At 40.7% G+C, this 12,978-nt stretch overlaps 1 protein-coding gene across 1 annotated transcript; it reads right to left on the bottom strand.

Annotated features, from left to right (window-relative positions):
* Positions 1 to 117: 117 nt before the first annotated feature.
* Positions 118 to 12,422, bottom strand: LOC127450554 (rab GTPase-binding effector protein 2-like). Its single transcript, XM_051714777.1, has 13 exons — positions 12,123 to 12,422; positions 11,349 to 11,504; positions 6,872 to 6,960; positions 6,335 to 6,703; positions 6,102 to 6,197; positions 5,669 to 5,767; positions 4,778 to 4,897; positions 4,562 to 4,640; positions 4,318 to 4,329; positions 3,748 to 3,803; positions 2,594 to 2,692; positions 2,369 to 2,485; positions 118 to 813 (listed from the first exon to the last, which is right to left on the bottom strand). Exons 1-13 carry the CDS (start codon positions 12,163 to 12,165, stop codon positions 709 to 711), a joined length of 1,440 nt encoding a protein of 479 aa, XP_051570737.1. The 5' UTR covers positions 12,166 to 12,422; the 3' UTR covers positions 118 to 708.
* Positions 12,423 to 12,978: the final 556 nt, after the last annotated feature.

Here is a 12,978-nt window from a genome sequence, read left to right as displayed (position 1 = left end):
GCTATTCTTAAAATAAAGATGTGCATTTAAAAAAGGAGTGTGTTCTATTTCCTTCAATTAGTTCAATCTAAATCCTAATGTACTCAGACTTGTTAACATCGTTGTGCCAAATTTACATGAATTTAAAACATTTATTAGCCCCATTCAAACACATTTAGGGGTTTATTATATCATTAACATAATAATGATCTTTCACCACTAACTGGCCTCAGGCACCAGTTACTTCATAATGAAATCATGGATCTTTACAGCAAAGTCATTTTGGCCATAAATGTAATGCCCAAATCATTATAGTATTGCTTTATAGTATAGCTTTTTAATTGGCTGGTGTCATTTACTTATGAGTAATGTATACCAGTCAATGTGCATTAGTTTACAAGGATTCAGCCAACGTTATACCAGGGAGAGAACAATTACACTGCAGTAACATTAAGTCTAGTGTAGACAGTAGTCAGTGTATTAGCATTTTACAAAATTCAAGTATTAGCAGTCTTGGTCCACATTCAAAAGGAATCAAATTTAGCCTGAATGTTTTGAGTTTATTAGAAGCATTTAAGACCCATAAAGCAGGACGTTTACTTCTTCAGTTCAATGTATATTTTTTTTATGTGGGCAGTCCACCTCAGCTTAGTCCTTTCTGAGGACCACCTCTCTGCCCACCAGTCTCTTCACTTTGGTCTTCAAAAAGTCACCTGTTCTTCTACTGTTTCATGTGGCATCTGCAGGTGAATCAGGGTCATCTTCAATCTCCTCCCCTAGAATTTGCTTGACTTGGTTCAATGATTCCGCCTGCCGAATCTGCTCCAATTTCACCTGAGAATTGATGGAAAAAAAAAAAAAAAAACTATTTTAAAAAGCTCTTAGATCTACATTTTCCATAAGAATATGTTAAAAACAGAGTGTATATCAGACAATAATAAAAGCATAATGAACAGATAGTACATTAACAACAACAAAAAAAAAGACAAGTTGACATTATGACCATAAAGACTAGTAAAGACTTCCACTGCATGGCCCAAAGGTTTGGCTATTTCAGCTCTATGCATTATTAACAAGAGCATAAAATCAAGCATACAGCCATGCAATCTCCCGCAATCAAACATTCTTAAAAGGCCCTTTTCTGTTCCAGCATGACAATGCCTCTGTTCTGGATCAGCTTACCAAAGAATGTTCTGGGTTCAATCCAAGTTAAGCTCAATAGACAGCATTTGTGGCATAATGGTGATTATTACAAAAATGTATTTTCTTTTTAAAAAAAAAAAAAAGCAAAAGTCTGGGTCACAGTGAGGCGCTTACAATGGAAGTGAATGGGGACTAATTTTTGAATGTTAAAATACTCACCATTTCAAAAGTATTGCCACAAGATATAAACAATATGCATGTAAACATGAAATCACTAACCTTTTCTGTGTAAAGTTATAGCAGAGACGGGCCACTTCTATTAAAATGAATGGGAGAAAGTGGAATGCCCCACCAAGAAGCTCTAGTGCCCAAAGATCAACGGATGTAAAAACGAAGTCCAACCTTACAGGTAAAAGAGCCGATCACCATTTAGATATAGACATCGCCTGTCAATCAACTCGCTAACACGCATGCACACTAGCTATACAAGATGGGAAAACTGAGTGTTTTAGCGTAATATGAGGTAAAGAAGCACAATTTATGATTCCAATGTTATCAAATTTTACTGCTGATTTGAAATATTTTGATCATAATCTTGACCAACCGCTTTTGAGATTTCGGTCTTTCCCCATTCAAGTAGATAGGAGCTGCACTGGCATGACTGGAAATAGCCTCCCAAGAGAGTTCCAAAGATGGCCAACAGTGGACTGACTTGCTAGAAAGACTTTGGTTATAGCCAATTTGACAACTTCGTTGCCCTAAAACCCAAAAATGACTGTAAAAATTAAGATTTAAACAAATTTACAGCTCAAATAATACATGAGTTTTAACAGAAAAATTAATGTAAGTACTTTTATAAAATGATAAGCTTCACATTTCTGCCTTTAAACCCTTTCAAAACTGGCCCCATTCACTTCCATTGTAAGTGCCTTACTGTAACTTTGATTTTTGCTTTTTTTAAAGGAGGGACGAGTCGAAATTAATTTTTGTGGTAATCAACATTGTCACAAATGCTGTTGATTAAGCTTAACTTGTACTGAACCCGGAATATTCCTTTAATGCCGATGATTTCTAAATTAATATGTCAACAAGCACATATTAATACTTTTGGCCATGTAGTGTATATTTATCATCAATAGTTGATAGATGCTGTGAACCTAAAACAGAGACTGTAGTGTTAATATAGGATGTATAAAGAAGAGTAGGAATTTTATACTGATCCTAAATTACCAGTAGTGCTATTTACCTGCAGTGACTGCGACAGCTGCACAAAATCCTTCTGTACAGCCTGACTAGTGTCTAGCTGAGTGCGCAGACTGATCACCTGACTACGCAACTCTAAACACTGCTGCTGTAACTGCGTCTGGGAGGGAAGGAGAGAAACATAACACAAACAACATGAAAACAACTACTACTCAATCAGTTGAAAATATCCACCTACATATGAACACATAAACTGGTTAAAGTTTACCTTCTCCTGGAGGTGTGCTTTGTTCTCTTTCTGAAGGTGAGAGAGTGCCACCCGAAGGCCCTGCACCTCTGTACGACACTCATGCAGCCTAGCCTCCAACTACAGACAATTGTAGATGAACACACAGATGACAACAACTCATTTAAGGCAACATGAAAATCTGATTCCATTAGTGGCATCACACAAATCATGTTTATAATGACAGAACATAAAACCAAATGGCCTTCACTCTTCATGAACTGTAACCTGGTTCTAAAAGCAAAAAAGATGAACTAAGAAATCCTGCAGGTCACAAAGTCTCTAAAATACACATGTGCAGATGAGATTTGACATTCAGAAAAATACTAAAAGGAAAAAACTGTGACCTCATAAGCAGAAAAGCAACATAAGCAAAGTCTGTAGGCAAGCCAGTGGAACAAGTGGAAAAGTAACTATGAAGATTTAAAGGGATAGTTCAGCCAAAAATGAAAATTCTCTCATCATTTATTCACCCTCATGCCATTCCAGATGTGACTTTTTTTTTCCTGCAGAAAACACATTTTTAGAAGATTTTTAGAAGAATATCTCTGCTCTGTAGGTCCATATAATGCAAGTGAATAGTGAGCAGAACTTTGAAGCTCCAAAAAGCACTTAAAGGCAGCATAAAAGTAATCCATAAGATTCCTGAAGTGATCCAAAGGGTTTTTGGTGAGAACAGACCAAAATGTAACTCATTACTGTACATCTTGGCATTACAGTCTCTAGTCTCTAGACGCATACACAGAGTACGAGATGGTGCTAGGAAGTGTAATCAAGCTTGAAATCATGATCTCCAAGGACACTGATGTCAAGATTTTCTTTTGTGAAAAAGAAGTTATATTTTGGTCTGTTCTCACCCAAAACCGACTGGATCGCTTCAGAAGACATTGATTAAACCACTGGATGCTTATGGATTATTTTATGCTGCCTTTGTGTGCTTTATGGAGCTTCACATTTCTGGCCACTATTCACTTGCATTGTGTGGACCTACAGAGCTGAGATATTCTTCAAAAATTTTAATTTGTGTTCAGCAGAAGAAAAAAAATCATACACATCTGGGACGCCATGAGGGTGAGTAAATGAGAGAATTTTCATTTTTTGGGTGAACTATTCATTTAGAAGGCAGGTACACATACCTTTTCTTTTTGGTTCTGTATGCGGTCCGTCTCTACTTTCAGGCTGGCAAGCTTGACTGAGGGCGAGAGGTTTTAAAATCACACACTGCTCTAAAAAAATTACCTATTCATTATAAGCAATACAGTCATGTTAATATACTATAGTATAAGATCTGTCTCTCAGCATTTAACAGCCAGTTTCTACACTACCAGTCAAAAGTTGGACACACAATTGAAAAACAACATTTTTTTCTAAAGGCTTATGCTTAAATATAAAGTTTGATGTAATAAAAATTAATTTTGAATATAAATTTACATTTTAATCTTTTTTTTAACTGGATAAGTTGGACTGCAAAGTGAAGGAAAGGGCACTTTTCAGGCAATATTATTTTAAAAAACATCCCAGGAGGTAGGTTGAAAGAATGGTCAGAGTGAGAATCTGTGGCCAGTTTGAAGCTAGAATAGAAGATACTTTTGATTTAACATTTTTTTGTCACTGCATAACTCAATTTTATGGCTTCACTATGATTCTAAAATATAGTAAATGGTACTAATAAAGAATGAGGTGTGTTTTATTTGTTAAAGACTTACCTTCTAAAATCTCTGAAGCAGCAGGTGTGATGTAAGAAAGAGAAGGAGAAGAGGTAAGATGGGAGAACACATGGTCATTGCAATGAAAATGCAAAGACTTTATAAGATAACATAATAGGAACAAAGGATATGGTATAAATCATTCAAACTTTAAATGTAAACAAAGAGGAAAGATAAAGATAAAGATAAAGGAGGTCTAAAAATCAAATGAGGGAGCGAGGAGAATGAAGGGAGATGTTCACACCGCTCTCTTCTGTGTGTGTCTCCAGCTGCTCCTGTAGGTTCACTATTTCAATACGAAGTCTCTCTTCACAGTGAGCTGCCTACATAAAAAAACACTCACTGACTTAATGAATCCTTAACAGAAATACACACACACACTTTACAATTATTCCACATCTCAGGCCTCATTTAGTCAAAACCATCTGTAAACACACACACACACACACACAGAGTGTACCTGTAGTGTTGGACTGAGGGGTGCAAGGGCATCTTCTGTTCCTTCATCCACCTCAGGGTCTTCACCTTTCAACTTCGAGAGTTCATTACAAACTCTCTTTTGAGAGTAAGACAGTTCTGCCTGTGTAAGAAACAAACACACACAGATACAAGAGGTTGACCCATAGTGGATTTTGCCGACAGCCCGATACGATAACTAAGACGATGGAAAAGGCTGATAACCGATTAATCGGCCCACAGTTTTTAAATTATAGAATGTTTTAAAAAAATTATAGAAAGTTATTTTGTTACTATGACAGGCTCAGACACAGAGGCTACAAGAGTCTTAAATGAATAAAATCCTAGATGCAGTTTATTGTTCGACCAAAATCCCAACAATAACCAGAAATCGCTTTTTATTTTTATTCTATATTTTTATTATCTCTGTCTTGTTGTTGTATTGTTTGTGCACTGGAAGCTTCTGTCAAAAAGACAAATTCCTTGTATGTGTAAGCATACTTGGCAATAAAGCTCATTCTGATTCTGAATAAAATTAAAATACGGTGCATAACATGGGACTTTTAACTATAAACAAGCCCAAAACACAAAAGGTACTCTTATTTAGAAATGGAGACTTGACTCCTTTAAAATTATCTATATTTATGTATTTACCAAATAAAGCATCTTATAGCATATAAAAATATATTATTGACAACAGGCGATGGTTCCAAAAAGCAACTATCGGCATGATTAATCGGTTAAACCGATATATCTGTCTACCTCTAACAAAAATGCAAAGATACATGTTAAAGATACATAATTTTTTTGAGGTCACATTAGGCCTCTTGTTATTAGCTCACAGAGTTAGAAGACTAATGCAGCCAGTTGGCAAGAGCATTTATTTGCTACTCACCAATCTGCTCTGAACGGCACTCTGAGATTGGCTAAAAGATTTCTGTAGGTCTTGAAGAAGGGCCTCAGATGTGTGCACCTGAGACTGAAGCACTGACAACTGAAAAAACATGCACACAAACACATCAACAACTTCAAAACTGTTCTTTGCAAGGAACCATTTGAAGATGTGCTCGCTCTGGGTCTTGATCAAAGCAAGGAAGCTACATTGGATGTTTTGGTCTGAAAACCTCATTAGCTCATATTGCCAGTAGTTGTGTAACATACTTAGAAAATTTATCATTATTTATCACGGTCAAAATAAAATGTTCACCAGTATTCAGAGGTTGCAAATCAGTTTTTTAATTTAACCTTTGTGGTAAAATACAGGAACTCAAACAAGCCTGAGCTGATCACGAGCTGGCTCTTTGCTTTGTTTAACAGAGTTTCTGTACCTGTTTTTGAGTCTCTGTGGATTGCACATCCAATTCTTTCTCCAGCTCAGCTTTCTGCTTTCTAAGCTCTGTCACCTCCTCCTGAAACTCTTTAAGCTGAAAATGCCACATAGCCACATTAACAGGTTAGTTGATAGATGACATAATGACATTGCCCTCAGTAGTCTCAATGACCTCACTGACTACAACAAACAATAGGCTTGAAGACTTCAGCTGAAGTTGAATATACAAACCTGTGCTTGCAGTTGGTTCCAGTCGGCATGACTGACCAGTCTGTGGCTGGGTGGTGGCAGGTAAATCGCTTCAGGCACCAGCGTTCTTGTAGAAATCAGGGAGGCAGTGTCATCCTGAGGGGGTAGATGCCTGGGCAAAGAGGGGGTGTCCAAAGAGAAGGATGAGAGTGAGACAGAGTCGCAGTGCTGGGGGAAGTAGTCCATCATAAGGCCTGTGGTCTCTGAATCTGACACCTCTGCCAACAATTCCAGTGGATCAGAGTCTGACCCGGAGCCCTCAGATTCAGCCCCCCGCGGGGGAGAAGAGTTGCCCTGTGGTCCCTCAGTGGGAGGAGAGGTACCCTCCACCTTGCCCTTTTTAACATATCTCTGCATGCACAATGAGAAGTGAGAATTGAGGAAGGGAATAAGAGATTATCTGAAGTAGAACTTGGTGCATAACAAGTGTTCGATTTCTGGAGCTATGTGGGCACAAATTCCGTGTGAGACTGGTGCGAAAAAGAATGAGAAAGAGAGATGGAGACATGGCACACAAACCTTGCCGTCATGGGGCAGAGCGGCTCTCCTCCACTGCGCTCGCTCTGACTGAAGAGCAGATATTCTGGCCTCATACTGAGCAGCTGTTTCTAAAGCAGCAAAACACAGAAGAACAGGATGTGAGAGGATTTAGATCCGCAAAAGAGTAAAAATGAAACTAATTCTCTACTACTTCAACTTCTTTGGCCCGGTTTCCACCTGGTTTTAAGATGCATCTCAAATGCATCTCCTGTGACCACATGTGTTTGAATTTCAAAGGGAGTGTCTCTGATTTCATGACAACATACACTTACCGAGCACTTTATTAGGAACATTATGGTCCTAATAAAGTGCCCAACATGGTCTTCTGCTGTTGTAGCCCATCCGCCTCAAGGTTTGACATGCTGTGCATTCTGAGATGCTATTCTGCTCACTACAATTGTACATGTGTTACCGTAGAATGTCTGTCAGCTCAAACCAGTCTGGCCATTCTCCGCTGACCTCTCTCATCAACAAGGCGCTTCCATCCGCAGAACTGCCGCTCACTGGATGTTTTTTGTTTTTGGCACCATTCTGAGTAAACTCTAGAGACTGTGCATGAAAATCCCAGGAGATCAGCAATTACAGAAATACTCAAACCAGCCCGTCTGGCACCAACAATCGTGCCACAGTCTAAATCACTGAGATCACATTTTTTCCCCATTCTGATGGTTTATGTGAACATTAACTGAAGCTCCTGGCATGTATCTGCATGACTTTATGCACTGCACTGCTGCCACAGGATTGACTGATTAGATAATCGCATGCATAAGTAGGTGTACCTAATAAAGTGCTCGGTGAGTGTACATCAGTGTACATGTTAGTGTGTTACTGCATGATAGTAAACTGCAAAAAAGTCATAAAAGACAAAGAAACCATGAACAAAAACAGCATGCTTTTTCTCCCAGATGCAGCTGAAATTTGATCCAAGCACAAACATTTCTAACAGCATTCACCATTATTTTAGTGGAGTACCTGTATTAAAGGAGCTTCAGATGTCTGTGCTTGTCATCTGTGTCTCAGCTTTTTGATATCAGACACACTGAAAATCTGTGAAGTTTTCGTGCTTGTGTATATATACACTTTTTCAAATTTACCGATCAGATGGTTATTTCCATTTAAAGTCTCTCGAAACCGGCAAAGTTTAAATGCAGCGGTTGATTGACAGGTGAGGGGTGGTGGTTCACTGCTGTACCGGTGTTCTGTCAAAGTCTGTTCGCCCTATGTTTCCCCTTAGGTTAGTGTCGAAGTCTGTTCGCCCTGTGTTTCCCCTTAGGTTAGTGTCGGAGACTGTTCCCCCTATGTTTAATGGCGCTGTCGAAGTCTGTTCCCCCGTGTTTCCCCTTAGGTTAGTGTTGAAGTCTGTTAGGTTAGTGTCGAAGTCTGTTCCCCCATGTTTCCCCTTAGGTTAGTGTCAGAGTCTGTTCCCCCTATGTTTAATGGCGCTGTCGAAGTCTGTTCCCCCTATGTTTCCCCTTAGGTTAGTGTCGAAGTCTGTTCCCCCTATGTTTCCCCTTAGGTTAGTGTCGGAGTCTGTTCCCCCTATGTTTAATGGCACTGTCGAAGTCTGTTTCCCCTGTGTTTCCCCTTAGGTTAGTGTCGAAGTCTGTTCCCCCATGTTTCCCCTTAGGTTAGTGTCAGAGTCTGTTCCCCCTATGTTTAATGGCGCTGTCGAAGTCTGTTCCCCCTGTGTTTCCCCTTAGGTTAGTGTCGAAGTCTGTTCCCCCTATGTTTCCCCTTAGGTTAGTGTCGAAGTCTGTTCCCCCTGTGTTTCCCCTTAGGTTAGTGTCGAAGTCTGTTCCCCCTGTGTTTCCACTTAGGTTAGTGTCGGAGTCTGTTCCCCCTATGTTTCCCCTTAGGTTAGTGTCGAAGTCTGTTCCCCCTGTGTTTCCCCTTAGGTTAGTGTCGGAGTCTGTTCCCCCTATGTTTCTGCTTAGGTTAGTGTCGAAGTCTGTTCCCCCTATGTTTCCCCTTAGGTTAGTGTCAAAGTCTGTTCCCCCTGTGTTTCCACTTAGGTTAGTGTCGAAGTCTGTTCCCCCTATGTTTCCCCTTAGGTTAGTGTCGAAGTCTGTTCCCCCTATGTTTCCCCTTAGGTTAGTGTCGAAGTCTGTTCCCCCTGTGTTTCCCCTTAGGTTAGTGTCGGAGTCTGTTCCCCCTATGTTTCCCCTTAGGTTAGTGTCGAAGTCTGTTCCCCCTGTGTTTCCCCTTAGGTTAGTGTCGAAGTCTGTTCCCCCTGTGTTTCCCCTTAGGTTAGTGTCGGAGTCTGTTCCCCCTGTGTTTCCCCTTAGGTTAGTGTCGGAGTCTGTTCCCCCTGTGTTTCCCCTTAGGTTAGTGTCGGAGTCTGTTCCCCCTATGTTTCCCCTTAGGTTAGTTTCGAAGTCTGTTCCCCTGTGTTTCCCCTTAGGTTAGTGTCGGAGTCTGTTCCCCCTGTGTTTCCCCTTAGGTTAGTGTCGAAGTCTGTTCCCCCTGTGTTTCCCCTTAGGTTAGTGTCGAAGTCTGTTCCCCGTATGTTTCCCCTTAGGTTAGTGTTGAAGTCTGTTCCCCCTATGTTTAATGGCACTGTCTAAGTCTGTTCCCCGTATGTTTCCCCTTAGGTTAGTGTCGAAGTCTATTCCCCCTATGTTTAATGGCGCTACGGGGAACATTAACCTAAGGGGAAACAGACTTTGACAGAACACCGGACACATTCAGGACAGATTAGCCTTTACACCTCAAATGCGATGTAGTCACACGTGTTTTTGACTACCAACAGTGCATCCGGAAAGTATTCACAGCGCTTCACTTTTTCCATATTTTGTTATGTTACAGCCTTATTCCAAAATGGATTAAATTCATTATTTTCCTCAAAATTCTACAAACAATACACCATAATGACAACGCGAAAGAAGTTTGTTTGAAATCTTTGCAAATTTATTAAAAAAAAAAAATGAAAAAAAAAAAAAAAATCACATGTACATAAGTATTCACAGCCTTTGCCATGACACTCAAAATTGAGCTCAGGTGCATCCTGTTTCCACTGATCATCCTCGAGATGTTTCTACAACTTGATTGGAGTCCACCTGTGGTAAATTCAGTTGATTGGACATGATTTGGAAAGGCACACACCTGTCTATATAAGGTCCCACAGTTAACAGTGCATGTCAGAGCACAAACCAAACCATGAAGTCCAAGGAATTGTCTGTAGACCTCCGAGACAGGACTGTATCAAGGCACAGATCTGGGGAAGGGTACAGAAAATGAGCACAGTGGCCTCCATCATCTGTAAATGGAAGAAGTTTGGAACCACCAGGACTCTTCCTAGAGTTGGCTGCCTGGCCAAACTGAGCGATCGGGGGAGAAGGGCCTTAGTCAGGGAGGTGACCAAGAACCCGATGGTCACTCTGACAGAGCTCCAGCGTTTCTCTGTGGAGAGAGGAGAACCTTCCAGAAGAACAACCATCTCTGCAGCACTCCACCAATCAGGCCTGTATGGTAGAGTGGCCAAACGGAAGCCACTCCTCAGTAAAAGGCACATGACAGCCTGCCTGGAGTTTGCCAAAAGGCACCTGAAGGACTCTCAGACCATGAGAAACAAAGATTGAACTCTTTGGCCTGAATGGCAAGCGTCATGTCTGGAGGAAACCAGGCACCGCTCATCACCTGGCCAATACCATCTCTACAGTGAAGCATGGTGGTGGCAGCATCATGCTGTGGGGATGTTTTTCAGCGGCAGGAACTGGGAGACTAGTCAGGATCGAGGGAAAGATGAATGCAGCAATGTACAGAGACATCCTTGATGAAAACCTGCTCCAGAGCGCTCTGGACCTCAGACTGGGGTGAAGGTTCATCTTCCAACAGGACAACGACCCTAAACACACAGCCAAGATAACAAAGGAGTGGCTCCAGGACAACTCTGTGAATGTCCTTGAGTGGCCCAGCCAGAGCCCAGACTTGAACCTGATTGAACATCTCTGGAGAGATCTGAAAATGGCTGTGCACCAACACTCCCCATACAACCTGATGGAGCTTGAGAGGTCCTGCAAAGAAGAATGGGAGAAACTGCCCAAAAATAGGTGTGCCAAGCTTGTAGCATCTTACTCAAAAAGACATGAGGCTGTAATTGGTGCCAAAGGTACTTCAACAAAGTATTGAGCAAAGGCTGTGAATACTTATGTACATGTGATTTAAGAAAAAAAAAAAAATTTGCAAAGATTTCAAACAAACTTCTTTCACGTTGTCATTATGGGGTATTGTTTGTAGAATTGAGGAAAATAATGAATTTAATCAATTTTGGAATAAGGCTGTAACATAACAAAATGTGGAAAAAGTGAAGCGCTGTGAATACTTTCCGGATGCACTGTATGTATGTGGTTTCAGTGAACCTGTTTTTAGCGCTGATCACTTGTGATCGAATCACTCGAAACGTATCTTAATATCAGGTGTTGTCAGTAATGCAAATGCCAATCAATACTCCTGATACCTCTCAGAGCCTCCTGCAATGACTGAACCTCCTGGTCAAATTGTTTTTGCAGTTCCTGCAGCTCCTCCTGTTTGCTAAACTCACAGATCCTAGCCACACCCTGCCAGTGTTCCAGCTGGGCTCGGCACTCGATTATCTGGGTCTGCAGATCTTCTACTGAAGGGAAAAAACAAAAGGACTTTTGAAACTCTTAAACAACCCGTCCCTTTCTGCTTTACTGTCTTTAATACATTATACAAGATTTCAAGTGAACAGGTGCACAATATGAAAACCGGTGCATGACAGAACAGTGACATACAGGGCTCTACATAAGTTAAATCTGTATTAAATTAGAGCTAAGTACAAAGGATTAAGCACTTGCCAAAAGTAGATTTAAGCTATGGGTATGTGATTTATCCAATGTCCAGTCCGACTGGAAAACAGTCACTAAGTTTAAACCTAATAACAAATTAGACAAAAAGTCCCAAATTAATTCTAGCAGTAGGAAAAAAGAAAAAGAAAAAAAAACACCTGTTGATTTCTGCTACTTCACTGATTTGCTGTAGTGTCTCTTACCAACAGAAAACCATGATCAATTAAGTTCACTACACTATGTATTATTAGCTTTGACAGCTAAATACATGCATTTGTTTGCTAGCTGAGCTCAACGGGCAATTACTTACTAACTTAACCGAAACAATTCAGGAATAACTGCGCATCGTGTTTTTCTAATACAACCCTCTACATTTATACACGGTAGGCTTCAATTAAATATATATTGGTTGTTCATCGCACCGTTATCCTCGTTGCGCGATGCTGGCGTCTCCGACACTTCCATGGTTGAACGTCATTTGTCTCGATATTTTCCTTTCATTTCGATGTTCTTCCCTTCCCCTACTTCCGTCTTCCTTTTCCTGTCTGAGCTGCAACAGGGCTGGCCTTCAACAAACCGCACCAAGAGTTCAGGAAACAACTCTCCCCGGTTTAATCCTGCGGATATTACTTAACCATCCTCCCAAGAGTCTCTCACATACAGGCCGTGTCTCAAAACCTAGCGAGCTACCTACATAGACAGCAGTTTTGGGCCTAGACATAAGCGAGTTGGCGCGCGCCTGTGAAGCCCACAAATGCCGTATACCTAGGCAGCTCACTAGGCGCGAATTCCAATCGAAAGTGATCATCTCTATACCCTACTCACTACGAAGCACAAAGCTCTTGATGTGGGCACTCAGTACCGTTTGAATGTAGCCGTCACTAAAAGTCTTGTGACAGGGCCCTTTGTGACATAATGAACTTTGTTACTTTTATTTGGAACGACCCTTCGAATGGCGTCCCCTTCTCAAAGTGCTCTTCAAGGGCGCAAATATACCGTTTGGAACGCTCTGGGTTTCAAAACAAGATCTATGGGTGCGTGGACGATACATTCGATCTCATGCAACCGTCGTTGCAGGATAAATTCAAATAGAAGTTTTTGAATAATTTCAAGCTCATTGTTGATCGTGGAATTTAAAAACAAAGAATCGATTGTGAAGTAAAATACCAGTAATGACATAGGAGATTATCAATAACTGATTATATTAGATTATATGTAGGATTGCCTTAGAATATAATTTCCATGGTAACCACCAGTTACCACAGTTAATGTTACTGC

The sequence above is a fragment of the Myxocyprinus asiaticus genome, chromosome 13 (assembly GCF_019703515.2).
Source record: "Myxocyprinus asiaticus isolate MX2 ecotype Aquarium Trade chromosome 13, UBuf_Myxa_2, whole genome shotgun sequence".
NCBI lineage: Eukaryota > Metazoa > Chordata > Actinopteri > Cypriniformes > Catostomidae > Myxocyprinus > Myxocyprinus asiaticus.
Note: the sequence above shows the minus strand (reverse complement) of the source record. Positions and strands in the feature narration are given on the sequence as shown.

Coding starts and splice junctions, on each gene's coding strand:
- LOC127450554 (XM_051714777.1), bottom strand. CDS start 12,165: ATGGAAGTGTCGGAGACGCCAGCATCGCGCAACGAGGATAACG. Junction 4,641..4,777: donor CCCTCAGTCCAACACTACAG/GTACACTCTGTG, acceptor TTTTTTATGTAG/GCAGCTCACTGTGAAGAGAG. Junction 2,693..3,747: donor TACAGAACCAAAAAGAAAAG/GTATGTGTACCT, acceptor AATTGTCTGTAG/TTGGAGGCTAGGCTGCATGA.